At 49.6% G+C, this 27,178-nt stretch overlaps 1 protein-coding gene across 1 annotated transcript in view; it reads right to left on the bottom strand.

The window, feature by feature from the left end:
- The window catches only part of JPH2 (junctophilin 2), a 57,707-nt gene extending 34,973 nt beyond the window's left edge, over positions 1–22,734 (bottom strand). Inside the window, exons 1-2 of the mRNA XM_045194539.3 lie at positions 21,824–22,734; positions 935–1,724 (exon numbers count right to left, since the gene is read on the bottom strand). Of these exons, the coding sequence (XP_045050474.2) occupies positions 935–1,724; positions 21,824–22,202 (1,169 nt within the window). The 5' untranslated portion in view covers positions 22,203–22,734. The remainder of the gene's footprint in view (positions 1–934; positions 1,725–21,823) is intronic.
- Between the last annotated feature and the right edge of the window lie 4,444 nt (positions 22,735–27,178).

The following is a 27,178-nucleotide window of genomic DNA, read 5'->3' as shown; positions in this document are numbered from 1 at the left end:
AAAGCTAGGGGCTGGAGCCCCGGCTCCTCCAGCTGCTTGCCAGGTGGTCCTGGGCATATTACATTCCTGCCTGCATCAGGCAGACGAATGAATGCAGGACTGGCAGATGGGTAGGTGGGAGTGGCTGAGTAAATGAAGTGTGGATGGATTGCCGGGCAGAAGTGTCTGGGTGGTGGAGGTGGTTGGATGGGTGGATGGATGAGTGGACGTGGATGAAAACATGGTTGGATGTTAGGATGGGTGGGAAGCAGTTGAGTAAATGTGGATGGCTGGTGGATGAGAGGACGGATGGGTGGTTGAAGGGTGTCTGGATGTCTGGATGGATCTCTGGGTGATTGGATGGCTGGGTCGGTCAAGGGGTGGAAAGTTGGATGCGGGTGGGACAAGAAGTAATTGAGTGGACAGGTCATTGGTCAGATGGATGTTAGGTTGCGTCAGATGGACAGAGGGGCTGAGGGAACAGAGTTGTTCGGGTGTGTAGTAGAGAAGATGGGTGAATGGAGGAGTGGGTGAGCAGATGGATGACGGGGTGGTGGGATGGGGAGCTGGGTGATGGAGTGGGTGGTTGGGTGGATGGATACCTGACTGGATGGTTCAATGGATACACAGGAAGTGGAGTGAGTGGGTGGGTGGGTGGGGTGAATCCTTGGTGAAGACTTGGTGGTTCTGGTGGATATCAGATAGTTTCGGTGGAGGGAAGGATTAAGTGCATGGAGGAGTTGGTAAGTGGGTGGATGGGAGTAGCCCAGTGGATGGGTGGGTGACTGGATGGAGAACTGGTGACACCAGATCCTGAAGCGCCTCCCATTAAAGGAAGCCCTGGCGGTACAAGAAGCAGAAACAGGCTTCAATACAGGGCCTCCTAGGTGGCTGGGTCCCAGGACCCCTTTCCTCAGTGGGGCCTATCCCATCTGTGCCCACTCCAGGGTCCTACCTGGAGGCAGCGATCTCGGCCTTCTGGCGCGCTATGGCAGCAGCGTGCTGGGCGCCCTCCATGCTGTGCTCCACCTTCTGTCGGACTTTGTTGCTCTTGAGTGGCAGCACACGGCGCTTGGTGCCTTTGACCAGAACGTTGTGGCGGTACTTGCCCTCCTCGCGGCGGCCGTCAGGCAGCGTGGTGCAGCCGTAGCCGTGGCGCAGGTTGTCCAGCCACTCGCCCTCGTAGCGGAGGCCGCTGGAGCGCTCGCTGACGCCGAAGCCTGAGCGTTTGTCGTTCTTCCACTCGCCCATGTAGGTCTCCGTGGTGGTGGCGTCGATGTCGGCCTCGAAGGGCGCGGCCTCGTCGGCGCCCTCTGCGCCCTCGCCCAGGCTGGCAGTGGAAGCGGCGTCGCTGGCGCCCGAGCTGAGGTCGCTCTTGAGGAAGCTGACGCGGCTGCGCTGGCTGCCTAGGGACGTGCGGGACTCGGCCCGCCGCAGCTTGCCCAGCAGCGCGCCCCGCTGGAACAGGCCGCCGCCCTTGGACGCCCGCGCGGCCACCTCGGCGTTGGCCAGCAGGCTGAGCGCGAAGCCGCCGCGCGGGATGGCGGGCGAGGGCAGCGGCGGGCCGTCAGAGACAGGTGAGGTGGGCGAGTCCGGGGCCACCGTGCCGTTGCTGTGCTCGCTGCGCAGGGACGAGAGCGACGTGCGTAGCGGCGAGCGCACCACCACGGCCATACCGTAGGGCACACTCTGGCGTACGCCGTAGCCGTGGCGCATGCCGTTGGTAAACTGGCCTTGGTAAGTCCCTGCGGGCGAGGAGAGATGGTGTCAGTGGAACAGCAAGGTGGGGCCCCTGCGTGTACACAGCGACCTGGGTGTGCCAGGGCAGGAGTGGGCAAGGCCATCCGAGGGACCAGGAGTTTGAGGATATGAAAACAGGCGAGGCTCTGAGGATGTGAGGTTACGTGAGTGTGCAAGAACATGGGTAGACGAACTACAAGGAGTTTGTGCAGTGGTGTAAATGTCTTTGTTGGTGGAAACATGGCAAGGTCACAAGTGTGCAAGATAGAGTAAGGTTGTGTGAGTCAGAGCATCAGTGTGTAAAGTTGTGTAAGCAGGTGAGGTCCTGGTAGTGTGTGAGGTTAAACAAGTGTGCACAGACACAAATGGACAAGTCAGAGGGGTTTGCATGATGGTGTGAATCTTTCTGTTGGTGAGAACAAGCTGAGGTCTTTAGTGTGCAAAATAGTGCAAGGTTGAGGTTGTCAATTTTAAATGTAAAGTTGTATGAACAGGTGAGAGCTGTGAGTGTGAATTTAAATGTGTGCAGATTTTAAATCACACAGAAGAGAATGAAGGTGCAAGACTGAGGAGGCAGGATATTGAGTAGACAGCAATATGAATATTTGCATCTGTGGGGGAGTGCTGGGTGGTGGGGCATGAAGAATCCTGGATGTGCAAGGCAGTGTGTGCACCGAGGACGACCGAGAGCATGTGTGCACGTCGTGATGAGATACAGCGTAGCTTATGAGAGCATTTGAGGTCTTGCGGGCGCGAGGACAAGCAGAGTTGAGTGAGGATGCAAGGCCGTTGGGGGTCAGAGTGCAAAGTTGTGTAGCAGGCAAGGCTGTCAGTATGTTAGGTTAAACAGATGTGCGTGGTTATCCTGCTGTGCAAGGTGATGTGAATGTCCAAGCTCGTGAATGAATAAGACAGTGAGTTTGCACAGTCGTGTGAATGTTGGAAAGCACAGAGCTGTGTTGGAGAGCACGGGAGTGTGTATGTGTGCAAGGCCATATGTATAGACTTTTAAAAAATTTTATCTATTTACTTTAGGGAGAGGAGAAGGGAGGGAGAGAGGGACAGAAACATCAGTGTGCGAGAGATACATGATCAGCTGCTTCTCACATGCCCCCAGCAGGGGACGTGGCCTGCAACCCAGGCATGTGCCCTGACTGGGAACCAAACCAGCCACCTTTCAGTTCACAGGCGGGAGCTCAATACACACCAGCCAGGGTTAGAAGACTTTTATGGGCATACGTGTCAGTGTCTTTTGACTATATGAGATCATGAGTGCTCAGTGCAGTGTGTCTACAGTGGGGTGAGTACCCAAGGTCCCAAAGGGATGACATGATGGGTGTGTGAGAGGTTCTGAATGTTCCAGCCACCCGAGCACAAAGCGCAATATAGGGAGACACTCTAGGATAAGTGAGTGTGTGAGGCCGTGGGCATTAGTGAAACTGAGACCACGTAAGACCCTGTGTATGCAGGATGGTGGCATGTACAAGGAGACCTTGCATGTCCGTGAGTGAGCTCGTGAGCTCCTGGAACAAGAGGCAGCACAGAGCAGCAGTTAGGAGCACAGACACAGGAAGCCAGACCGCTGGCTCCAAATCCTGCCTCTGCCATTGCTAGCAGTGTCACCTCTGGCAAGTGACAACCTCCCTGTGCCTCAGCTTCCTCACCTGTCGGAGACAGTAATTGCCTCCTACCTCTCAGGGTTGTTTGAGGTTTAAATGAGCCGAGATCTCTGGAAAACTCAGAAGGAAAACGTGTGTGTGATAACGTGCTTCTACAAAGTTGTGCTAGTATGTGAGGTCCCCTGAATTGTATGAACAAGTCGACACAAAGCTGACAAAGTATCTTCATACTCCCCCCCCATCCTAACATGCTGTGCTCCCCAAGGCTCTGTCCACAACCATCTCCCCATCCTCCCTGGGCAACTGAATTATTTGGTTTTTGTAACTGTCATCTATGTCCTGCTGACTCCCCCCAACACACACACACACACACACACAAATATATATCCTCAAGCCCTTCCCCTGCCATACAGCATGCACGTGTCAGCTTGGAGGTGGATGCCTCCAGATGTTACACAGCCGCTGCCAACGCATCCTCTCCCCTTACGCCACACTCCTCTTCCACCTTCTCGGTCTTTCTCTCCTCGACAGCACCACTGAAAGCCAGGTCTCTGCCTTCATCTTCAGGCTTCCAGTGTACAGAATGGTACCTGACACAATGTTCACCAAATTGAGTGTGTTGGGGGGGGGTGGAATTCAGAGCCTTTGTTTTAAACACATGCTTGTCAACCAAAAAATCCCAAATGGCCTTCTTCTCAATGAATGCCTCTACCCTGGCTGGCTGCAGAACGGAAACAGCATGCCAGGTAAGGGAATCGTAAGGTCGGCGGCCAGGTATGCTCGCCCAGGGGCCTTTGTGCAGGCTGTTCCCTGTGTCCGATCCCTCTTCCTCCAGATAGCCACCAGGTCTTTGCTCAGTGAGCACTGTCCTGACCCCACCCTATTTAAAACTGCAATCCACCTGCACCCCCAAACACGTAGACATCCCCAGGTTATTTTTACTTGTTTTCTATAGCATTTGTCTCCTCCTGCATTTGTTGCTTTTCTCTTCCTGCTGGAGTGGAAGCCCTGTGAGGGCAGGGACCTCTCCTGTTTTGTTCTCCGATGTGTCCCCAGCACCTGGAGTGGTGTCTGGCACAGAGAGGTGCTCCACAGACATTTGCCGACTGATTGGCTGAACCTGACCAGAAATCCCATCTCGTCGTGTGACCTTGTGCACTGTCTCCCCTTTTTCAGGCCTCCACGGCCCTATTGGTCAATGACATGTAGGACATGAAGCTCCCTGAGATTTGAGATTGTGGGACTTCTAGAAATTGGGACCCTGTGACTCTGGAGGGGAAGGACAGCGGGTCCACGTGACTCCACACTGCCTGGTCCCTCCCAGCACAGGCTGTTCCAGCTCAGGCCCCCGCTCCTGCCTCACCCCAGCCTTTCACCATGAAGAGGCCCCTCAAGGACCATGCGCAGTGTCAGCGGCTCACGTAAACCTTTCAGTGGTCCTGTGAGGCAGGCCCCGTGATGATGCCTGTTTACAGGAGAGGAGGTTGGTGGTGAGAGCTAAGAAAGCTGGATTCAAACCCAAGTCTTTGTGATACCCGGAGCTCATGCTCTGAGCCCATGGTGCTCGATCCTGACCTCCACTCTAGAAGCTCTGAAAATGAAATACAGGTTTCCTAGGCCTCAGCACCAGAAATTCTGCTTTAACTTGTCCGGGCGGGGGTGGGGGGTGGGGGGGGTGGGGCGGTGCGCAGTCCCTGGTGCTCTATACAGCCGGCAGAGCAGCTAGAGGTAAGAGGGACATCAGGGCTCAAAACTCACATCCAGGTCCAGCTGTGTCTCAGCAGAAAGGAGAAAAAAGGAAAAGTAAACAAGAGTAGAGCAGAGAAGATGGTAAACCGGGGGAAGAGAAGACATCTAAACCCTGGGCTGGACATTAAATCAACCCACCTACCTTTAGCTTAGATTTGGTGTGAGATGGACTGACATGGTCCCTTTAAGCCTAGGAAAAACTGAGATTGCCACAGAGAGCGCTCTGGGCCACCAGCTGGGGAGGAAACAGCCAGGCTATATTAGGAAACTTAAAGCAAGTGACAAGAGACACAGACACCCAGGGGAGGCTGGGAGTGACGGGGCTCTGGGAAAGGGAAAAAGCCAAGTGCTGGGGTCATCCCCAGCCGGACTCTCTCTAAGACAGGACGGTGCTCCCTGGGGACAGGAGGAATGCATTTGAAGAGGGAGGGGAGGAGGACCTGCTCACAGCAGCCCTCTGTGGAAGGAAGTGCCTCCTGACCCCCATTGGGCTAGCCCCCTCACTTGGCCTTGTAAACATCGCAGGGCTTCCCACTGCCCTCAGAGCAAGGAGCAAGATCCCCAGCAGCCTCCAAGGCCTGGCATGGGCTGCCACTGCCCACCTCTCCTGACGCATCACCAACAGCTCTCTAGTCACACTCGCCTTCCTACTTCAGGGCCTTTGCGCATGCTTCCCTTCCTCTTCTCGGCATACTCTTCCCCTCCCTCCATCTCGGACCAACCCTATTGATATCGCAGGCCTTGGCTCACATGTGACTTCACCCAGGAGGATTTCTTGAACTCTACTCCCTGAATACTGCTGCATGGTGTCATGTGACTTTGTACTTCTTCTTGGTACTTTTCCCAATTGCAGTTCGATAATTAGGATGATTATCTGTTCACCTTAAGCCTTTCCTACCAGACTTTGGTTTCCAAGAGGGAGGGAGCCATGTCTAGGCATCCCTGCTGTGATCCCAGCATCAAACACAGTTCCCAGGCCCCAGGAAGCCCTCGGTCAACACCTGATGACTCTGTACCTTCTCCTGATTGACACCCTATTGCTCTCCCAGGGGCAGGAACCACATTGGCTCCTTTTGCACATGACTCAGTACATGGTAAGCACTCCATAGTGACTGGCAGTGACTTTCTCACACGTTCCAGTCTTGAGACTCAGCAGCTTAAACTCTGTGAATTGTTGGGGTCCTTGTAAAAGGCTAGCGAGGGCCATAAATACGGTCCAGTCCCGCAGACCAGGCTCCTGAATTTAATAAAACCTGAGTATCGCCTTCTCCCTGCAGGGTGCCCTTCCAGTTTAGTGTAGAATAACCTGAGTTTTAACCTTCACCCTGACAGTGAATTGCTCTAAAAAGACATAAATTACTTAAGCCCACTGAGCCTCGTTTTGTCCTTCTGAATTGGAAGTAATGAGCCCCACTTCATATGTTGTTCATTCTTTCCTCTGAATTCAACTATTATTTGCTGTGGATCCTGCGATCTTGATGCTTGGTGCTGGGGACTCAGTGGTGAATAAATAGACATGGTCCCCGCCTTCAGGGGCTTGGAGTCTAGTGCCAGGGACAGACTAGATTTAATCAACCATCACAAAAAGAATCGTTAGGCGGCCATGGCAGTGGTCCAGAGACGATGGGCCAGGTCTGGGGTGGCAGTGGAGTGCGGAGGGTTGGTCGATCAAAGATTAACTGAATGATAGGCGAGGCAGCTAGCACGGAGTAAGTGCTCAATAAATAAAGGCTAGCTTTTGCACAGGTCAGAGCCTTAGCTCCGAAACGCTGGCCCAGAAAGGATTAACTGGAAAGATGAAAAGGAGCCAGGGAGGACAGAGAGAACCCAGAGGGAGAGAACGGGACCAGCTCCAGTTTTCTGCCTCGGTCTGCGTGTTTGTAAGAAAGCAGCCTTGCACCCAGAAAGGCCCGGAATTCCCTGGTTTGGGCACACCGCTGACTCAGGGAGGCCTCAGAGGCTTCATCCGTGGGAGGAAGAAAATTTGGGAGTTTGTTCATCAGTGAGACCTGCCTCCACACCCCACAGACACACACATGACAGAGTAGTTTCTGGAAGCCACATCTATACTGTAAGACCCACCCTCCAGGCCAGAGATTATGACTTAATGTGGATACTGGAGTGTTTTAAAAGCACCTCAGGTGGTTCTAATATGCCACCTGCTTTAGAGCCAAGAAATCTCTCCACTGACCTCCAGTTAAGCAACATGCTCTGTTCCTTCTGTGAAGCCCACTAGCTGGTGCCTTTAGCCCCAAATGTGCCCAGCTGGCCACACACTTCTGTACCCACATATGGAGTTGTATGTTTACTTAAGAGTTTCCAAACCTGTTTACTCAGCTGTGCTCATTACGAAAAAGATGTGATTTCAAACAATTATCTAAACCAATGGGCTATGAGTGTTTTAAGTTTTTTTTAAAGGGGGGGGTTGTTTCTCTGAAAACAAATTGAATGCTTTTGGGTGTCTGTGAAGGAGAATCCCTAAAAATTGCCCTCAAATTCAGTGTGAATAATTATAAAAGATTGGGAATGAAATTATAAAAATCTAGACATTTCCTACACTCAGATTATTTGGAAGTGCCCTTAACTTCTCACTCCACTTCAGAGAAACCAGCAGAAACTGGAAGTTGTAGATATGTAAGAATGCAAGGGAGACAGTGAGAAACTCCATCAGTTCAACCTGGTGGGGTCAGGAGAGCAGGTATTGCGCAGATAAACGTGGGTCACCCAACAGCAGCCCTCCTCTTTGCTGATAGAACCTCAATTCTGCTCCAGCATTCAGTCCTCCTCCAGGGGACTCACATAAAGGTCCCTAATCCAGGGTAAATCCTGATTGCTCCAAACCATACATTCACGTCTATCCACCTTGCCAATGATCGGATCAGATATGAACATGTGCTGAGACCTGAGGGGAAGTTGGCTGCTGGGGTGGGGAGAGGGAGGCAGGAAAGACTTCTTAGTTCTCATAAAGACAGGCAAGCAGAGAAACATACCCTCTTCTGCTCCTGGATGTCGTGGTGTGTGAAGATGATCCCCGGAGCTGTGGCAGCCACTTTGGGACCATGAGGGGAGCTAGCTGAGAACAAAGCTGATGCTCTGTGAATGGCAGAGCAAGAAGGTGGCAGGAACCTGGGTCCTAGTTAATGCTGTTGAGCTTCCAAATTAACCAGTCTTGAGCCTGCCCTACCTCTGTGTTGTTCATCTGAGATCATAAATATCCTTAGTGTGGTAGCCACTAGACACACATTTACTGAGCACTGACTTTCAAAGAATTAGTACAAGAAAGAATATAGAATATCTCACTAATAATTACATATTGAATACATGTAGAAATGATAATATTTTAGATAAGTCATTCAATAAAATATATTAAAATTAATTTTACCTTTTTAATATGGCTGCTAGAAAAAAATTAATTTATATATGTAGCCCACATTATATTTCTATGGAAATTGCTGGGTTAAGTCATTTTAAGTTAGAGTTTTCTGTTACCTTCTGCCAAAAAAGTATATATATTCACACGTGTGTGTGTGTGTATATAAGGGTGGGCAAAAGTAGGCTTACAGTTGTTTGTATGGAAAATAATACGATAGGAAAAAAAAAACAATAAAACAAGACAAAAAAGAAAATAGTACAATAATTAGTAATACAAAAATAAACGCTTTGTTTTGCGTATCACCACTGTGCACTTACTTTTGCCACCCCTGTATATCCTCTAACAGATACAGCGTTAGCATTCTGATTTCAGAGCTGGGGAAACCATGATCCGATAATATGTATGGCGGCTGTTGGTGGTCAGCGACGTGTTGCTCAGTGCTTTCTCCGCTGTACCACTCTAAGTCTGAGAACATGCCTACAAGTTAAAGGTTCAGAAGTCCTCACCCAAACCTCAGCCCTGAAGAAAGCATGACCATTTCAGAAACCCAAGGGAAGTCTAGGAAATCCAGAGTTCACCTTGAGACAGAGAAATCTATGGGCCAGACCAGGGACTCTGTCTCCATATCCAGAATGGACACTGAGAACACCACCCTCTCTGGCCAGTGACCCCTGCCTATTTCTAGAAAACTGAGGTTCAAATGTCAGTGCCCCTGGGGGACTGAACAGAGACAGAGAGAAAGGAATCAGGACTAGCTCCTCCCCAGGGGTCCCCACTACCTATGGAAGTCCTTACCTAACAGTCCAGTGTCTTCCTGACCTTGACCCAATTTACCTTCTCAGCTTTGTCTTCCCAAACCTGCCAAAGCCCAGTTTCAAAGCTGCCTTCTTTAGGATACCTCCCAGGCCACCTTCTTCCTCTGAAGTCTCATTGCTGCAGACCTTTGTCACTTATCTCCTATGGCAGCTATCTTGTCTATATCTTGCCTGTTTTGTCCAACAACCATCCCTAGTCCTTCTCCATGTCCTCCCACATAGTCTCAGATGTGCGCACAAGACCATTGGGCAGGACCATGGAGCATCAACAGATTTCAGATGGGGTTTAAGGTGCAGCATGGCCCAGAGGGGAGTGAGCACCAGAGTCCAGAGGTCAGGGGCTCCTGTCCAGGCACACCAAAATTGCACACCAGGTACACCAGGAATGCACACTGTGGTGAACATACCTGCCCATGCCACAGACGCCCATACAGATCCTCCTGGGTATGGGGGGCCCATCCCAGCTTGGCTCTAACCCGCCTTGATAAAGACCATGGACCCAGCATCCCAGAGAAAGCAAGTCAAGCCTGAGACTTGTTTGGGAGCAGCAAAGAATGGAAATTGCCTGGGCTTTGGAAACAGATAGACCTGATTCTGAATATCCCTTTAATTCCCCCACTTCTCTGTCTCTACCCATCCATCTCGTCTAGGCCTCACCTGCCCTCCCTGGTCGACTACAGCAGCAAATTCCCTGGTCTCCTGCCTCTCCTGATGCCAAATTCAACCCGCCCTTCACTTCCACCAGCCTCACCTCCTTTATAAGATGCAGGTCTGATCTGGTTATCTCCACTTACAATGTTTTCCCAGAGCCTTGAGGGAAGATTGTCTTGGGTCCTAAGAAACACATTCTGAGACTAAGATTGAATGGGGGTGTTCTTGTGCTGAGTGCTCTCAGATCAAACACCTGTAAGGAAGGGAAGCAGCATTCAACAGCAGAAGTTGAGCAATTACAACCAAGGCCTCAGCTAATCCCATGGGGATCTCTGGAGCTGGCCTTCAGAGTTGTCCAAGATTAAAGCAAGGAGGCCAGGTCTTTGTACTCCAGTATGAACCAGGCATTAGCTATGGGTTGCCCCAGAGTGAGGCACCTCCCTTTGACAGGGAGCAATGTCCAACTCTGAGCCGTCAGCAGCTAACGTCTGGCAGCTGAGGGAATGAGGACCCTGGTCCCGAGGGGGTCTGAGGGTATCCTGCAGCATCTACCATAAGGATGAAGTCCAGACTCCTCACTGACCCATGAAGCCTACGTGCCCTGGGCCCTGCCGTCCCTCCAGCCTCATCTGTCCCACTTTCTCAGTCTCTGTGCTGCAGCCTTTTCTTAAACACAGCAGACTCCATTCCACCTCCAAGGCTTGGTACTTGGTATTCCTTTCGCCTGGCACAGTGTGGCTCTCCCAGTACCCAGTTAACCTCTATTCCTGTGTCTGCTCAGCTAAGTAAGCATAGCAAATTTACTTTACGGGGCTGCTGTGAGTGGTACATAGGTCATCTAGCAGAGAGCTCAGACTTTCTGCAGTGCTGGTTCCCCTCACACCATGGGAAGGACTGCAGGGTGACCGGTCATCCCAGTTTGTCTGTGATGGAGGGTTTTCCCACTACGTGGGACTTTCAGTACTAAAAGCAAGACAGTTTCCAGGCAAAGCAGGATGGCTGGACACCCTAAATCTGGGTGAGGAGGTAAAAAGGGCATTTCATGACAGCACAATGTTTAGTGGTACACTGGTAAAACAGCTCTTCGGGAAACTAAACACACAGCCCTGATTTGTAGTGTTACCCAATTTCCATCGTAGAAATGTTCCTGTCGTGACCAGTCAGGCTACCGACAGTCGAAAGGCCGACTTGCATGACTCTTGCAAATTTAACAGTGGGCTCCCATGAGCTGGTAGGAGCTGGGGCCAGCACCCGTGTTCCACAGCCATGTCCTTGGCATCTGCCAACAGGCAGCTTGCTGCAGTGGACCCTGGAGACCATGTGTTCCAAGGTAACAAGTGGTGTGTCACATGGGCCACCTCTCCCCCATGATGCGTCTGTCCACAACAGACTTTGACAACTGGATCACGAGGCTGGATCCTCCTAATACGGCCATGCTGTCTCCACTCCCCGTGCCTCCAGGCAGACACAATCAGTTAGCCAGGGTGCAGAGGAAAGAAACTGACTTACCCTAAGGAGCAAGTGTGGTTCAGCCCCTCATTATACAGAGGATGAAGCTTGGGCACAGAGAGGTGGATGGATCTGTCCCAGGCTGCACAGCCAGGCTCAGCTGGGACTAAAGAACAGATCTCCTGCCTTGAAGAGCTGAATACCCCGGTAGGGGGAGGAACAAGAGCAATCTTTTGGGCTCTGAGCCTAGATTCTAGAGAATTCTGCTTAGAGCTCCCAAACACTTTTTGTACCCTGCAGGTCTGTATATAAATGTCATTTATGTATTGAGGGGGAGGGCACTTTTTAAAATTGCAAGTCACATGTGTATGTATCTATGTACATGTGTGTGTATAAACACACACACACATATTCTCGTTGCATAAAATTCTAACAATAGAAGAATATTTTTTGAAGTGTACCATCTCCCCAGGGGTAATCGCCGTTACGAATTTAGATCCTTCTGGGCTTTTTTCTGCTCGTTTACAAGCCTATACAAATAACAAATAGACTAAAAGGTTAGCCGTTCCCCACTCTACCACTATCCTCGCCACTGAGAACACTACCTAGCACATATTAGGCACTCAGTAAACCCCTGTTGAATGGCTCTTGTTCACTTTAAGTGTCTTAGGTTCCCTTCGATATACGAGCGTAGGTGGGTCTCTTAGTGGGTTTGTACTTCGCGGCATAGCTTTGAGTGAGCCGGACAGTCCCTCTGGGCAAGCATTTCAACTAAGCTCGGTTTTCCCGTAACAACCCTAAAGCCTAGCTCTCTGGCTGGCTTGCAAGCTGGCACCAAGTCCCTTCCCGTGGCTCCCAAATGCTGCCGCCCATCAAAGCTCCTCTGTCTCCGGTTTCCCAGGATCACCACTAGAAGACCCAAAGTAGAGAGGCTGATGACAAATGTCACCAGCTCCCAGGAGCAGGGTCAGGTTGCAGGGGTGTATGACAAGTCCCCATAGCCTGCAGGGCTCCGCCACCCCCACATCCAGAGGCTGCTGCCCCGGATGACACCCCACAGCTTGCACAAGAAGCAGGGGATTAACCAGGCCACATCGCCTGGGTGCTGACAGCCCAGGTCCTGTGGCCTGGGTGGGGCCTCTTTGCCAGGCACTGGGTCAGCTCAGCAACCGCACAGGCCTTGGAAACTAGAAACAATTGGGTGTGTGGAGTGGGGAGGCGAAGGGACCCAGGAGAGAGCGTCTGGGTTTAGAAGGAGGACCCCCAGTGGTCATTTAGCCCCCCTGTGTGCTGGCCTGCCTACAGCCCTCATGTCCCCTTGACATGTCCCCGTGACAAGCATCTGACCCCCACCGTGTCCAACACTGAGCTCCTGACCTTTCCTCTCCAAACCCTCGTCCCATCTCAGTTCGGGACAGTGCCATCCTCCCATGACTCAGTCCAAAGGCATGGAACCATCCCTGACTCCTCTTCCTCTTGCTCTCCCACCCAGTCGATCAGCAAAACCTGTGGCTCTACCACCACACTAGAATCAGAGCTCAACCACGTCTCCCCACCTTTGCTGCAACAGGACGGGTCCACGCCACTGTTGCTTTTCACCTGTCTCCCTGCCCCTCCCCTGCTCCTCCCCTTTCTGCATCATCTCCTGTCCCCGAAAGGTTCTCTCAACACCGTAGCCAAAGGCATCCCTTTCAGCAAAGTCAGATCATGTCACTTTTGGAGTCCTCACGTTTCTTAGGGTAGGGGCCAAATCCTTACAGTGACTGACAGGTCCCTGCATGACGTGGCCCCTATCCACCCTTCCTGGTGGGAATGTTAGACAGATGTTGTCACATCATTCCTTATATTGTACGTTTCATCAAAGGCCCACCCGTAGTGTCAGGCTGTCTTGTCCAAATGCTGTGAAACTGGATACTTTGTGAAGATGGTATCCATCAAGGATTCCAATGTAATTAAAAATAAAAGGAATAAAAACCATTGTGCATGCCAAACAGCATTTCCTGCAGGCATCAGTGTGTGGCCCCAACTTTCGGCCATCGGCAGCATGTGCTTGAATACTTCCAGCCACAAGGGGCTCACTATCTGCATGGCAGGAGGAGGGGGTTCTGTTGTTCCCACTGTCCCTGGGCTGCCCTATGGATTTTGTTACTACGTCTGGTCCCCTCAACTCTGTTACACAGGAGTGAGTAGGGGTCTGGAGGCTTCACTCAGGACCAGGCCTAATTGCTCACCTGCTCTGTGGCTCTGGCTTAGGAAGGGTAGGAGACAACAGAATGACCCTCTGGCCAATGGCAGGAAGCAAGCCCCACACCCTGCACCCCACCCTCAACCAGGGCCCTCAGAAAATGAGACTTGACATTCCTTGCAAGGGTGTTCCAGCAAGGGCTGGTCCAGGGAACAGCTGCTGGGGACGTGGAATTTAGCAGGCTCTGGAAACTCGATGAATACCAGGGGACCAGCCTTGGACAGGGGCACATCTGAGGGTCTTGGCCAGTTAGACACATGCATCACAGAAAACAAGGTCACGGAGAGGAAAGAGTAATTATGTCCACTTCCCTGTCTTACTGAGGGTCTGCTCTGCTCCCATGGGGTCCCAGATAATGCCAAGGAAGTGGCGTGACAGCAACTCAGCTGGCTGTCACGCTGACCTCTGGCTGTGAACTGGGGCATGAGATTTTCAAGATGAGGTTATATTATGCTGATTCTACTTTCGAAATGGAATCGTGCCTGGCATGGATTTCATCCATGCTGGCAGGACTCAAGGCAGAACTAAATGAATCAAAGTCTTGGCTTATTAATTGCGCCAAAGTCAAAAGCTAGTTTTTGTGCTGAAATAGTCTCTCCCCAAAGCAGGGACAGCTGAGGTGCAGGCCATCCTGAATTAGTCCTCCCTTTGCAATGTACACAGAAATACAGAAAGAATAATACATATTTCAGCATTTCTATGTAATAGGCATTATGCTAAGTGCTTCTTACATATTTTCTCATGTCATCATTTCGATCATAGTTTGAGGGAGATTTTGACCTCCTTAATGGAAAAGAAGAAATAGAAGCTCAGAAAGGTTCCGTGATGTCCCCGTGCTCATAGAATTAGGAAGTGGCACTGTTGGGATTTGAGCCCAGATCTGGCTGCTCTAAGTCCTGAGTGTTCGAGTACCATGTATCCCCCCCAGACTCTCTTACGGCTGCTACACTTGGTTTTTAACAGCAATCAAGAAATTTTCAATTAAAAGATGTTCTTCCTAATTGGAAAATTAAAAACAAAAAAAGCTCTGGCTAGTATGGCTCAGTTGGTTGGGCATCATCCTGCAAAGCGGAAGGTCACCAGTTTGATTCCCTGTCAGGACACGTGTCTGGGTTGCAGGTTCGGTCCCCAGTCAGGGTGCTTATGAGAGGCAACCTGTCAATGTCTCTCTTGCATCGATGTTTCTCTTCCTGTCTTTCTCCCTCCCTTCCCCCCCTCTCTAAAAATGATAATAATAATGATCCCACTAGAACTAAAAAATTAACTTAGCAAGATAAAAGGACTCGAAGTCAATGTACACAAATAACTATTTCTATAACCTAGCAATAAACAATTGGAAAAATGAAATTTAAAATGCCATTTACAATATCATAAAAATACTTGTTAATTTTATTTAACAAAAGATGTGCAGGACACTGAAAACTGCAAAGCGTTGCCTAGTGAAATGAAGCAGACGCGAATAAATAAGGACATGTGACAACACCATGTGCGTGGACTGGAAGCCTCAGTGCTGTGAAGATGTCCGTTCTCTCCAAACTGATGTATAGACTTAATGCATTTTAAATCAAATTCCCAGCAGGCTTTGTAGTAGAAATCAACGAGCTGCTTTTATAATGTATATAGAAATGGATATGACCTAGAATAACCCAAACTGTCTTCAACAAGACGAGCAAAGTTGGAGGATTTACTCTGATTTAAAATTTACTATAAGGCCCCAGTAACCAAAGCAGCATGATACTGGCATAAAAGATAGACAAATAGATCAATAGAAAAAAATATTCCTTGGGGGAACAATTAAATAGATAAATATGGAGGTCAAGTTGATTCAAAGAACACATATCATGGGCCCAGATAATGTGAGGCTAGGTACTGCTGCTTGGGACTCTATCCTAGCAAATTCATTCAGCTTCCATTTCCAGAGTCATTTGGGCTAAAATGAGTTCAAGTTATCAGCTTTGGGCAGGAGAAAAAAAAAATTAGGCATATTTAGAACATGCTTAGTTTTTTGACCCCATTCTTACAGTTAAACATACAAATATCAAATAAAAGCGCTAACCAGATGCCAAACTCAGTGTAAGTGTTTTTACATATATCGGGGTACCATTTAACTCTCCAAACAAGACAACAATGAGGTAGAATAATAGATCTATGAACGTAATTGAATAAAAGAGAAAATGGCAAGTACTGCATCGAGAAAGGGGAGCATTGTTTCACGAGGATTGGTTTTACATATTTGTGTGTGTGCGTAAAATCAAAACGCGCAGTCCGCATTCTACAGCGGGTTGCAGTCATAAACATTTGAAAGCTGCTAGTGTGATAGGTGAGAGACTTGTTAAGAAGCCTCAATAATATAATGCATGTAGGGTTCTTAGCCCAGAGCCTGACTACAGACTCAGTAGGTGATACACGCAGTTACGTATTACTATTGTCAAGGCCAGGTTCACGGGCATTCGTGTTTCCTGGGCGGGTGCACAGGGCCCTAGGCTTAGAAGGGCCCTGCACTTGCTTGAATGCTCTGATGTCACCACCTTGAAATTCTTAATGATTTAGAAGAAGGGGTCCCACATTTCCATTTTGCAGCGGCCCCCCAAATTATGTAGCTAGTTCTGATTATTCTCTGTAGTTATTTATCGTTTGTTAAAATACCGATATCAGGAAATATTTAAAAATCACTTATTATTATAAAATTCTACCTGTCTCTTATTAGCTAGAGGACTGTGAGTGAAAATACTTAAAATAATCTGTGTCTCAGTTTCCTTACCTATAGAATAAAGGTAACGCATATTATGTAAAACAGTATGGAGAGTCCTCAAAAAATTGAAAAATAGAGCTGCCATATTATCCAGCAATCCCACCTCTGGGTATTTATCTGAACAGTACAGAAACACTACTTCAAAAAGACATACACAGCTCTATGTTTGCTGCCGCGTTATTAGTAATAGCCGAGATGTGGAAGCCACCTGATGTCCGCAAATCAGTGAGCAGACAAGGACGACGCGGCGCGCACACATGATGGAGTATCACTCAGCCATAGAGAAGAACGGAATCTTGCCATTTGCGACAACATAGATGGGTCTTGAGAGATTATGTTAAGTGAAATAAGTAAGAGAAAGACAAATACTGTATGATCTCACTTATATGTGGAATATAAAAAAATAAAGGAATAAACAAAACAAGACAGAAACAGGCCCATAGATACAGAGAACAAGCTGATGGTTGCCAAAAGAGGGGGAGGGGAGTTAAAAAATTTTTTTTTAAATATAAGAAAAAGGGAAAGTACAGGTTTTTTTCCCCAACAAATGGTGTTATCTAAAAATAAAATAAATTAAAACCTTTCATCTGATATGGAAGATTAACTCAGTCCTTAGTCTCTTCTTGGTAAATTAAACCGATTATTTTAACGTTTCCTTGTAAAAAAAATTAAACAGCAGTACTAGCAGCACGCCCCCCATAAGGTGGCTGTGGAAGTGTAGACAACATGCGCACCACACACCAAGAACAGCACCGGGCCCGTCGTACGCACTCCCCAGATGTTAGCTGCTATTATTATTATTATTATTATTATCATTATTATTATCATCATGAGCTTTATTTTGTTAAAAAAAAGTCAGTCTTGGGCCTGGTTTTTCCACTGCGCATTTTGTGGAGGGCAGTACTAAATTACCATATTTTTCAGACTATAAGATGCACTTCCCTCCAAAATTTGGGGTGAAATGTGGGTACGTCTTATAATTTGAATGTAGCTTACATTTACATTGGTGAAATATTATGTTATTTATGTTATTAAATATTTTACCACATTTTTTGCTTCAAAAATTTTTTTCCTATTTTCTTCTAAAACCTAGGTGCGTCTTATGGTCTGAAAAATACGGTAGATCAATGGTGGGGGAACTCGCGTGAGGATCTAAGTGCAGATGCACACATCAGTGTCAGGGCAATTCCAAGCCTCCGAGGCCCAGGCTCGGGCCCCAGGTCAAGAACCTTGGGAAGCAAAGATCACTAAAGGCCCTTCTAGTCCTGAAGTCTGTGGGTCTGTGGGTGGGAACAGCCTGGCAGCCACGCAGGACGTGACTACATAAGGGCTCCGCAGTGGGCTTGCTTTGGGGTTTCAAGTCAGCGGCTATTTTTAGCGTGGCCGTATGTGGCCAGGGGAGGAATGAGTGCTATAGGCAGGGGAGGGGCGCCAAGAGGCTTACAGCAGGGTTTGGGAGGCCAGAGCCCCTTGGCCTGTACCACCTTCCCTTTCCTACCAGGAAAACGGGGAGCTAAACCTCCAGCCAAAGAGATAAGCATGGAGGAGACCGAGGGCCTAAGCAGGTGGAAAGGCTGGGGCTTCCAGGAAGACACCAGGTCAAGTCACTTTAGAGCTGTAATTTTCAAACTTTTTGACCATGATCCGCAGTAAGGAAGACACATGACATCATAACACACACACTTTTATATATATACACACACACTACATACACACATATCTATCTTCAACTGAGAGAATACTTCAGGAACCAATGTTTGATCTTACTCTCTATGAAACACTGTGATATTTTCTATTCTTTCACTTAAAAAAATGCAGGTCACGACCCACTAAATTGACTTTGCCACCTCTCCATGGGTTAACACCTCCAGTGTGGAAAACTGTCTTCTTTGGTCTGGAGAAGGCACCTGTAACTTTTGACTGCCAGGCGAGGTGGCGTGGAAGAAATGGGGCCCGCAGTCCCTTTGGCCACTACGTGTCAGAACTGTGGATGACATCGAAGTTTCAGCTTGACCTGCAGCTGGATGGCAAGTTCTGCACCTCCCGGCTTTGCACACTCCATTCTCTCAACCTGGAGCAGTCTTCTTCCACCCTTGTCACCTGGCTCGCTCCAGACTGCAGAGTCGGGCTTGCCACTTACTCCAGGAAGCCTCCCTGAATGCCTAAGTCTGGCTAGATGCCTCTCTCTGGCTCCTTTAGTCCCCGGTACTACTCCCCTGCCTGGCACCCAACACACTGTAGTAAATTTCATGTTAGATTCTCTGGAAGATGGGCACCTTTTCCCTTCTGTTCATTTCTACACTCTAGTCCCACCCCCACGCAGTGTAGTGTAACGCGGGCTTCATAACAGTCGCTCAATAACTTTACTGAGTGAACTGATGATAGTTAACACTAATAAAAGCAACTACCATTTATTGAGGGCCCATTTATCCCATGGGAAATCTTAGGAGAGATTAGGATAAATTCATTTTATGGATAAGGAAACTAAGGCTCTAAGAGATTAAATAATGTGATCGAGCCAGGACATGTAATGACCCAGAGCCATCTGACTCTCAACCATTCCTAATCACAGGATCTTATTTGTCCACATTCCCCTCAGTGCTGCCCAGGATGGGGCAAAGGGCAGGTCCTTAACAAACCCTCCGGAACCGATGACAGGTTGATTAAAGAGATTTTCCAAAGCAGTGGCCACGTCTAATTTTGGAGAGTTGCACCTCATGTGTGTCTTGGGAGAAAGGATCTGTAAGGTTTCCAGGCTGCCTGAATGTGGGGCCCTGTCATTCGGGAAGAGAGTCTGGACCTCTGGAAACCAGAGGAGCAGGGCTTCTTCTCACCTAGGCACACCTAGGATAAAACCCAGCCCCCATAAAGCCTTCTCAGTCTGGCCCCTGCCCACATCTCCGGCACCAACCCCTGCCTGCTCCACTCAGTCACTCCGTTCTGACACCCTGGCATTCTTGCTATTTCTCAGAATGCCAAGCCCAGTCCTGTCTCAGGGTCTTTGCCATGGCCATTCCTGCCACCTGGAAGTCTTCACTCTAGTACTCCCCGCCATGCTTCTCAGACTACCCTATCTGAAAACATCACCCTCTTCCTTCTTTGCTAGTTTTTTTTCATAACACTTGTAACTTCTGGAAATTACATATATGTTTGTTTTCCAGTTATTTCTGTGTTCTTCGTGACACAGGGAGCTCCCTGAGGACTTTGCTTGTGCACTGCCTCAGCCCCTGGAACTCGTGTGGGATGGTGCCTGACACATAGTCAGTGCTCTAAAACATTGGTCACGTGAATGAATGAATGAATGAATGGATGGGCTCTCCCCCTTTAAACGTACCGGGAGATCATCCCAGAGCTTCCCAGAAATGTGTGTCCCTGTGACTCATGTCCAGGCACCAACACACACACACAACTTGGTTTGGAGACAGCGAAGAGGGACAGGGAGAGCAGGTGGCACACGTGTACTGTGCACCTCTTTGCAAAGGTAACTGGCGCCTGGTGGGCACTCAGGGGTTATCTCCATCTCACAGCCGGAGAAACTGAGGCTCACTCGCTGCTTGTCCCCAGCACTTAGCACAGTGTTGGGCATGAGCATCCAGGGAACTGAACTGCACTGGACTGCAGAGGTTCAGCAAATAGCTTAAGGTCACTGAATTAGGAAGTGCGGCGCCAGAATTTGTCCTCAGTGGGATCCAGTTCCAGCCAGTGCTGTGCCACCACCTCTGCACACATAGAAAGTGCAGGGACGCAACCTCGTTAACATCCAGACACTTTCGAGGGCAGGCCCTGGCCAGACACCCACCAACTGGCAGCCCAGTCAGGGGCCCATCCTACACGGGAGACAGCTCTGTCTATGGGCAAAGGTCTCAGCTGGAGCAAACCCTCCACCCTGGGCTGACTGTGCCCTTCCTGCTCCACCCCAGTCCACTCCCAGACGGCCCACTTCCTGCCCTGTGCTATAAAGGGGGCAGACTAGCGATGAATTGAATATACAACAAATGCCCACCGGTGCCAGATAGATATATTTCTTAATTAGCCGTAGTTTTGAGTTATCTGTTTCAGTACCTCTTCCCAACAGGGCATGTGAGGGAGACGACGTCATAGAATGATCCCGAGCTGGAAGGACCCTGAATGAACACCTGCAGCTGGAGCCAGTGAACTGTTCCGCTGGAGTCGAATAGTAAGTCTTAGGCTTTCGGGCCAGCAGATAAAATTGAGGATGTTATGTAGGGATTTTCATATAATTTTCATGAACCACAAAATAGAGTTCTTTTAATTTTTTCCCCAAATATTTCAAAATGTGAAATTACTGTCAGCTCACAAGCTGCCCCTACACAGGCAGCAGGCCAGCTTGGCTCACTATCCAAAGTTTGGGAGCCCCGACTTTGAAGAACTACTTCTTAAGTGTTAACGTGCATAAAAATGGCTGGATGAGCTTAAATCTGATGTCTGGACCGACTCTCAAAAGATTCTGATTTCACAGGTCTGGGGGGACCCCTGACTTTGCTTCTAACTGTGGAGACAGATGCTGCTGCCTGTCTGCTGACTATATTTTGAGCAGTACGGATATTTGAAAACCTCCCATTTCAGGGACGAGGAAGCTGAGGTCCCGATGAGTGATATCTCCGAAGTAACACCCTGGGGATCAGTGATGATATCTGTCCTGCCATTTCCTAGGGCTGTCCTGCCCCCCCACAAAAAAATTCCTGCCCATTTCCTGAACCCACTGAGTCCTCTGGTCCTTCGGAGCTTTTCACCCCCTCCTCTCTCTCCCACTCCCACCCTCACAAATGCAGCCTTCCCATTGAGATCCAGCTCAGACGTCGCCTCATCTAAAGCATTCCTCTCTTACCGCCACAGCACTCTGTACATACCTGTGCATCATGGTTTGTCTACAGGCCTGTCTTCGAAGCCCTGGGCTGTACCTTATTCCTCGTTATCTCTAACCCTTTTACAATGCCTGGCAAATAGGAGGCATCACAGAAGTATGCACTGAATAAAAGGATGCATGGATGTATGGATGGATGGGCGTGTGGGTGAATGAATGAATACTACACGATCTATTCCTTGAAGATAATTTCCATGGCAAAATTGAGCCTAGACCCCAGTTCTTCTAAGGCACAACCTGGTGTATATCCCACAGCTGACTGCATACCTAGCGTGCAAACAGTAGCAGTTATGTGTTAATGAATGTGTGTTGAGTGTGCCTTTATATGGCAGGCCTTGTGCTAAGCACTCTCGCCCATCCTCCCAATAGCCCGTCATTGGCCCCATCGTTCCTAACAAGAAAACAGATGAAGAGAGAGGCAGAGTAGCTTGCCTGAAGCCACACAGCAGATAACATCCGGGCCCCTCTGATTCTGTGTCGTACTGCCCCATGCCCCTCCGCCCCACACCAACGTTCCTCACCCGCCAGGCCCCTACGCAGCTGTGCCGGCCCCAGCCTGGACTCACCCCCGTCTGCATAGGTCTCAGTGCCATAGCCGTCCTGCAGGCCATTGTTCCAGGTGCCCTCATACTTGGCACCACTGCTGCTGCTCTGCCGGGTTCCATAGCGTCCCTTGAAGCCGTGTGTCCACTCGCCCTTGTAGAGCCATCGTCCCTTGGTCTCTATGCCCAGCCCATGCCGTTTGCCCTGGCTCCAGTATCCCTCGAAGGTGTTTCCGCTGGGCCAGGTGTAGACGCCCGCCACTTCAAAGCCGAAGTTCCAGGAGCCCGAGTACTCGCCCTGGCCCTTGGGGCCAGTGCACAGCCCATGCCCATGGGCCTTTCCATTCTCCCAGCCCCCGCAGTATGCCCCACCATCGTCAAAGTCAAAGCGGCCCCCGCTCATCTCATCATAGCCCCCGACGACCTGACTGTCCTCCAGCTTGGGGGTAGAGGGTGATGGGGGTGCCAGTGGCACTCTCCAAGCTTGATCAGGGCTGGGCCCCCCACTCACCACCACCGCACCCCAGCAGGAGGAAAGCAAGATGCCACCAGAGGCTGATCAAGCCCAGGAGCCAAGTCAGCACTGAGTCGGCTGGTCAGTGCCATGCCTGGGAGGCCCCCACTCAGTCAGCCAGAGGACGGCTGCCAGCTAGGAAGGAAGTGGGAAGGAAAGTTTCAAAGCCTCCACAGATCGTCCCGAGTCTGGCTTCCATGGAGTCAAATGAAAAACACTGTGATTCCTTTAAGAAGCACAGTGAAAGGGTAGGTGGAGGGATCCCCAGTCCGGCTCAAAGAGGGGAATTTCCCCTCAGTGACAGTCCCAGCCCCCCAGGCTGAATTCCTGCAGCCTGCTGGCCCCCTTCTCCTCCACCCTGTGGGTGTGCGGGGCTGTCGGTCTCTCCGCTGCTGCCCCGCCCCTCTCCAATCCTGCCCTCCTCCCCAGACAGAAAGGTCAGTGTTGCCCTAACAAGGCCATTGGATCTTAGAAGCGGCTCCCAAAATAACCCCCTGGCCAGCCCAGCCTCCTTCAAAGCAGGAGGGGTGTTTCAGATGGGCTGGTGCTTCAGACCCTGGGAGTGGCTGGAGGGATGAGGAAGGGAAGCTGAGAACGACTGGTAGGCAGCTGGGGCAATCTGCAGGCTTTTCTCCCCCTGGGTAAGAGCTCTCTTCCACTCTTGGCTCCGGGAGTCTGCGGGAAGGGAGGGGCAGAGGGGTGGGGAGGGGAGGGGCAGGAGAGGGAAGACTAGCAGAACACCCAGTCCTGGCACACTTAAAATGCCCCAGAGCAAATCCCAGCCCCACCACCACTCACATGCCCTCCTGGTCCTGGGGCTAGGGCACCACTGCCAATCCCCCCAAAAGGAATCTGGTGACCTAAAGAGACAGGAATGGGGCCTGGTTTTACATATGCTTTTGAAAGCAAAAGAGGGAACTCAAGAAGAGAGGTGGGGTTCTGGGAACAGTCTGGAGATACAGCAAGTCTCAGTGCTGCGCTCACGAACAACCCCAGATTCCCTCCCCACGCCCCCCTGGAGCCCTGGGAAAACCCTGGGGAGAGCCTTGTGCAAAGGGCACCGATGGGTCACTCCTGATTCTCTCTCATAAAGGGCGGTGCCTCCTCTGAAGGGCTAGGAGTCTGTCCTCTAACTATGAGACACAGGTTGCCTGTTGTGTTGGAATCAGTTCCTCTCAGAAACACAGGAGGATCGTGGTTTTTTTAAAAACAATTCTTTCCAAGCTTTCTTGCGCTCTAGTGTCCAAAGAGCCCGTGAAACGCAGGCTTCATGAAGCTCTTGGGGCAGGGGCAGGAGGGAAGGGCCCTGGTGCATTCCCAGCACTCAGGTTCCCACCAAACGCCAGCAAGAGGGACAAATCAATCTCCAGGATGTGAAGCTGTGGCAGGGCTAATGGCTGGAAATCCCAACTGAGCCCAGGGTTCACAGGAGCATGGAGTAATTTGGAGAGGTAGGAACACCAAGAACAGGAAGCTGTGTGTGTGTGTAGTGGGGGAGGATAGAAACCACTGAAGAAGCAAGCCCAGGAGGCCTGTGAGAACAGAAGACTTATCTGACTTCAAACTGACACCCAAATCACATGACGACTTGGGGCTCTTAAAATCACTTCAGAAACGGATAGAAAATACTCTCTCCCTTCCTTGCAGCAGATTCCTGGTTTCTAAGACTTGGTACCTTCATCATTCACAGCCCCCTGCCTTACAGGGTCCCTTCTGTGTCCATGGTTCAGCCCCGAGTACAAACACCCCGCCGCTGTGCTCTCACTGGCTGTTTGCCAGGCCGACAGGCAACGAATTGAAGATAAGACTGTATCAGCTGGGTTTTGTCTCACCACCCCGCCAGGTTGACTGATGGCCTGCTTGCACACTTCACTGCTAAGAACACCTCAGCGCTGTCCCCAGAGAGTCCCGCTTTTGCCACTTCTCACCAAAGTCTTTGGAGAATCACAAGTTTCTTTCTAGCTCTGCTGTCAAGGGGAGGGGAAAGGGCATCTCCAATGGGAAGCTAGAGTGATTTGAGTTGCCCAAGTTCAATACCCTTTGTAGTTAAATGCTGAGCAAATCACCATAATCCTGTTCTAAGGCTGCGTGGCTGCTGTGTCCTAGAGAACTGTTCGCCTGCGTAAATTTAGCCACCGTTCATCCGTACAGCTCCCTACAGGGTTCCCTACCAAGGGCCTGTACACATAAGAACCACCAGTAGAAACAGATTCCAGACCCCCCATGCCACCCCCAACCTACTGAATTAGATTGTGGGGTAAGGCTGGGGCTGTAGCATTCTTTTTAAAAGTCCAGACAAATCTGATTCTCGTCCCTGGTTAAGAACCATGGTATGTTGTCAAATTAAGAAACTGTTGTTTAATAACATTTGCATATTCATGAATCTCCTTACTCACCATAGACTGTGTATGTTACCAAACTCAAGGCGTTTGCCACTTGGAGTGCTCTGTTCAAAAATGAGACAACGTGGTTGGCCCAGGGTAGATTGATTTACTTGCAGCAAGTAAAGGCAGGGATTCATATCCACAGTTCTGTCCCCTGGAAGGGAGGCTTAGCCATCACTTAGATATACTATCTGGTCAATTTCATGTTGATTTCTTTCTTTTGGGGGGTCAGTTGGCTACTTTTATCCCCTTGAGTTCCTGCCAGCTCATCCTGTTTACTGCTACATCTGCAAAATACTATGCTACACTTTAACATTTAGCAAGAAATAACATTTAGGAAGAAAGGCCCAGACCTTGAGACCCTTGTCCTATCTAATATGTAGGGTGGATAGCTATGGAGTTAGATACCTGTTCAAATCCCAGTTCTGCCCCTCACAGGCTCTGTGACCTTGGACCAATTGTTAATTTCTTTGAGCCACAAATTCTTCATCTGTAAAAGTACCTCTTTCAAAGGATTATTAGTGTTAAGGATAACAGTATCTACCTTATATGGCTGGGTGAAGATCGCATGAGTTAATACTGTAAAAAAAAAAAAAAGAACACTAAATTCCTACTACATGTTAGCTATTAATATTATCCTAACGTAAGTTACTTTTCAAACTATCATGCTTAATAAAATAGTCACCAAAGAGGGAAGAGATCTCTCTAAATATTAAGTTCTTTGCTCTGAAGTACTCCTTACTCTTCCCAACACGTTTACTCAGCATTACTCTGTGGTTTGGGAACTAAACATCAGTTTCTCTGATGTTACTCTTATTGTTCAAAGGACACTTTGACTTCTTAAAAGTTTAAGTAAATTCTTTGTCGGATTTGCTACCCGCCTTCCCCCCAGTGTTGAGCTTCCTGACTTGCCATCACTTTCTGGCCCCGCCCTCCAAACCAGTGCGTTGCCGGAAAAGGGAGACCTCTCCTGGCCATGTATGCATTGCAACAGATTTTCCTTAGGAAAACCAAGTTCCTTCCATGGAACGGAAGTTACTAACCTTGGAGCGAATTTTAAGTAGTGTTTAAAAGTATCTATCCCATTCCTCTTTCTCCCAGGTCTTTTGTTGCTCCATGGTTCTTTGGTCTGATGGAGCAGTCACTTGCTTCCTGCTTCCTTCTTAACTTCTCAAGAGTGACTGCTTCCTAGGGAGGCTGGAGAGAAGGGAACTGAAAATCCAGAACAGAGGGAGCTGCACACAGAAATCCGCTTGAGTTCTCCTCAGCGTTGAAGACTCAGCTGAAGAAGCCTCAACTCCCCAGACAAGATTCCTGGCCGGTTAGGTGGTTTCCCACACGCTGGCTCCTCCCCCCAACTAGGAGTTGTTCTAAGCAAGGACTGTCTTCATTCCAAAACAATGCAGGAACGCGGACTCTGTGACTGGCACCCTGGCTCATCTCGGTATGCCCAGCGCCTGCACATAGTGGGTGCCCCTCTTCTCTCCTTCTCTGCGGCATTGGGCAACTGACAGCTCCCTTCTCGAAGTGTTTTCTCACTTGACTTCTACAGCTCCTCTCTTGATTCTGCTCCTGCTGCTCCTCCTAAGACTCTTGCTGGTTCCTCTTCATTTTCCTGCCCTCTGTATCTTGAGAATGTCCTAGAGCTTGGTCCTTGGACCAATGCTTCATCTACATTCGCTTCCTAGGTGATCTTCAGTCTCATGGTTTAAATAATGTCCATATTCTGCTGGCCGCTAAATCTGTATCTCCAGGCTGTACCTCTCCCCTACATTCATCCACCAGCTCAACATCTCTGCGTGTGTCCGAAGCATCTCAGACTTGATGAGATCGAATCAAATTCCCAATTTCCCCTCCCACATCTGCTCCTCCAGCCAGCTCCCAGCTTATTAAAACCATTGGAGTCACCCTAAATTCCAATCTCTCTCACACTGTATGTCTATCAGCAAATCCCTTCAGCTCTGTCTTCAAAATAATTTCAGAGCACATCTCTGCTCTGCTGCCAAGTGTCCAGGCCACTAGAAACTATTGTTCAATTTACTGCAATAGCCTCCTATCGGCCCTCCTTGCTTCCCCCTCCCCTGCTCCCCTGAGTTCACACACAGCAGCTAGTGCTCTTTTAAAAGGCCAGGTGTGGTATCATGTCTCTTGTCCCCCCACCCTCCCTCCAAATGGTTCCCTATCTCCTTAGGAGTCAAAGCCTTTAAAATGACCTACAAGGTTCTCAGTGATCTGTCGCTGCCCTGTGCTTGAGACCTCGCCTGCTTCAGGCCACACTTGCTGTTGCTTCTGCATGAACACGCTCTTCCCCAAACACCCACATGGCTCACTTCCTCACTTTGTTCGAGTCTCAGCTCAAATGTCACCTTAGCTGATCACCCCACATAAAATAGCAGCCCCTCTCCCTGCCCAGCCCTTACTGTCTCCCAGTCCTCCTCTCCCTGTGGCACTTCCTCTGAAGACAAGGATGCTGTTCCACTT

Source organism: Desmodus rotundus, chromosome 6, assembly GCF_022682495.2.
Source record: "Desmodus rotundus isolate HL8 chromosome 6, HLdesRot8A.1, whole genome shotgun sequence".
NCBI lineage: Eukaryota > Metazoa > Chordata > Mammalia > Chiroptera > Phyllostomidae > Desmodus > Desmodus rotundus.
Note: the sequence above shows the minus strand (reverse complement) of the source record. Positions and strands in the feature narration are given on the sequence as shown.